General features: G+C 40.4%; 1 protein-coding gene across 1 annotated transcript; it reads right to left on the reverse strand.

The window, feature by feature from the left end:
- LOC107620342 lies at positions 1,679-2,170 on the reverse strand. The gene is made up of 3 exons (XM_016322518.1): positions 2,000-2,170; positions 1,779-1,922; positions 1,679-1,732 (listed from the first exon to the last, which is right to left on the reverse strand). The coding sequence occupies exons 1-3, from the start codon at positions 2,168-2,170 to the stop codon at positions 1,679-1,681; spliced, it is 369 nt and encodes a 122-aa protein (XP_016178004.1).

Raw genomic sequence — 2,899 nt, forward strand, 5'->3', positions numbered from 1 at the left:
CGACCTTCAAACTCGCGAGTGCTGGGCGTAGTGACAGACGCAAAAGGAGGGTGAATCCTATTCCAGTATGATCGAGAACCTCCAGATGATTAGCCATGCCGTGACAGAGCATTTGGACTTTTTTCACAGAGAGGATGGGATGTAGCCATTGACAACGGTGATGCTCTTACAGAAAGCTTGCCATGGAAAAGAGTAGGATTGATTGGATGAAGATAGCAGGAAAGTAGAGGTTCAGAGGAACGAAAGCATCTCTATATGCTTATCTGAAATTCTCACCAATGATATACATAAGTATTTCTATCTTTATTTTCTGTTTATTTATTATTATTATTCGAAAAATCCATAACCATTTGATATCCGCCTGACTGAGATTTACAAGGTGACCATAGCTTGCTTCAGGCCGACAATCTCCGTGGGATCGACCCTTACTCACGTAAGGTTTATTACTTGGACGACCCAGTGCACTTGCTGGTTAGTTGTGCGAAGTTGTGAAGTTATGTTTGGACCATGGTACTGTGCACCAGTTTGTTGGCGCCATTTCCAGGGAGAGAACGAACAACACATTTTACAACCTCTGAGTAACAATTTCGCATACCAATGGGCCAAACCTTTGGGACAAAACTCAGTTCAAGGATGTGTTGCCTCCAACTTATAAAAAATCCATTGGGAGGCCAAAGAAGAAGAGGGCACGAGGTGCTGATGAGCAGGCTACTAGGACTGGACTATCTCGTGAAGGGCAACAGCAAAAGTGCTCTTACTGTTTCTGCTCTGGCCATAACAAAAGGAGTTGTCCAAAGAAGCGCAAAGTCACTCCAAACCCAACTGTAAAAATATGTCATTATGTGTTTATTCTGTTTCTTACTTGTGCCTTTGGTTGTTTTGGTCATTGAATTATCTCCCTATCTATTTTGTGACCAGGTTAACAATGATGCTACTTCTACTTCAAAGGAGAGAAAAAGGCAAGGACTCAGAAAAAGTTCCAGACTATCTGCCAAAACAGATTCTGGTAAGGCTGCTAATAGTGGAAGTAGGAAGCAAAGGGGCAGCAAGAACAAACCACCCTCAAACCCAAAGAGGAAGCCAGCTGTGAGCTCCCAACATTCACAAGCTGCTTCAAAAAGGGCCAAAGTGAATCATTCACAGACTGCTTCTGCACCAACCCCAACAACTCCAAGGGTACTGCCAAGCCCAGTGAAGAGGGTCACCCAGTCTCAACTCAGGTTCATGGCCAGGACACCACCGAGAGCATGGAAGAAAGTGGAATGACTTTGTTTCAGTTGTTACAACTTTTGTATTTTGCCTTTTGTATCAGCCTAAGAACTATGGTTGTTGGTTTCACTATTTTCAATTTGGTTTTGCTACTGCTACTACAAAAAAACTGTTTAGCATCTATGTTGACTTATATTTCCAGTTCTAAGACATCTACTTAGGAATGTATGTATCTTAAGTTGCTGACTATTGCCTCTCTATGCCATATGGTTGATTTTACTGCTCTATGTTTGCTCTGTTTTACTGTTTCATTTAATCATTTCTGCTGATAGTTACCTCCCTGTTTGTACCATGAGAATGTAAACTAAACACATAAAAGTGGATAACAACAAATTTTCATTCAAATTCGTTCAATCAATAGGTTACATTACACACCAAAATACAGATAACACATTGCCAACACATTACACTAGCCACTATGTTCTGTAGCCTTATTGCAGAAAGAACCTCCCATTTCTTGTTGCTGAAAATTTTTCACACAGCAAAATTATAGCACATGTCCATCCAACCAGACCAACTGCTACTGCTATTCTCAACATCCTCTCAACTGTTGTCACTTTACCCTTCAAGCATGTGATTCTTCTTTTCAATCGAGCAACTTGTGGCTCTTGCTCCGACTCTGCCCACACAAAGTACCCACACTCTTCTCCAATCTAGGCAAAAACCAAAAGAACATCCCAATCAGAAAACCAAATAACAGCCATACCCAGATACAAACTTTTCTACTTACCCCATAGTTAACACAGCCCCAGAACCTCCGTCCCGGATTTTCTGCCATTGACGAAGTCGCAAGCACTGGCCTCTCCCCACAGTAACAAGTTGTTCTCCGTCGAAGACCTTGGCTGCTGTTTCGACCTGAAGCAAAGCAAATACTCAGCGCCTGGGAGCCCTGCGAAGCCATGGACTAAGCAATCAACTGCAGCAGAGACGGCGATGGTGAGAAGGAGAAGCTACAGGAGGCGCACGATGAAATTAGGGTTTCATCATCCTTTTAAATTAAATTTTCAATTTTTTTTTCAAATTCTCAGTAACGGTCACCAGGGGCAAAGTTTGCCAGAGTGGACAAAGACATCCACGTAGGCATCTCCGTCACTGTTCCGTGAGTGGAATTAACGGTGGGGTAACATTGAATCAATTTTGGAACGTTGGGGACAAAAATAGGACGAATGAAACGTTAGGGACAATTATAGGACTTACCCCAAACGTTGGGGACAAAAACAACACTTTACTCTTTTAAATAAATACGAATATAAATAATTTATAGTATTTTTATGAATTTATCCTCTATTACTTATCTCGTTTAAAATGTAAATAAAATAACAATGTGTATATCTCTTTACACTATAAACGAGATAAGATATGATACTACGTGTACGTCACATTTGCACATGTGATATGTAACGTATTTATGACTGTAAACGAGATATACACATTGTTATTTCATTTACACTATAAATTAGATAAGTAATAACGGCGCCTATATATAGAACTTATTTATAACATGACTTGAAGTCACTTTCAAACCATTTCCACTAGTTTACTTTTATCTCTAGCTATTTCTATTCATATTATCGAGGTACTCAGAGATTATGGCACATGCAGATACACGGGATGAAGACATCGGTAAGAT

The sequence above is a fragment of the Arachis ipaensis genome, chromosome B10 (assembly GCF_000816755.2).
Source record: "Arachis ipaensis cultivar K30076 chromosome B10, Araip1.1, whole genome shotgun sequence".
NCBI lineage: Eukaryota > Viridiplantae > Streptophyta > Magnoliopsida > Fabales > Fabaceae > Arachis > Arachis ipaensis.

What these genes read in the sequence shown, in the direction of transcription:
- LOC107620342 (XM_016322518.1), bottom strand. Translation starts at nt 2,170, where the DNA reads ATGGCTTCGCAGGGCTCCCAGGCGCTGAGTATTTGCTTTGCTTCAGGT. An exon ending in GGGGCTGTGTTAACTATGGG is followed by an intron (nt 1,923 to 1,999) that starts GTAAGTAGAAAA and finishes GTTTTTGCCTAG; the next exon opens with ATTGGAGAAGAGTGTGGGTA. An exon ending in TAGCAGTAGCAGTTGGTCTG is followed by an intron (nt 1,733 to 1,778) that starts GTTGGATGGACA and finishes AAAAATTTTCAG; the next exon opens with CAACAAGAAATGGGAGGTTC.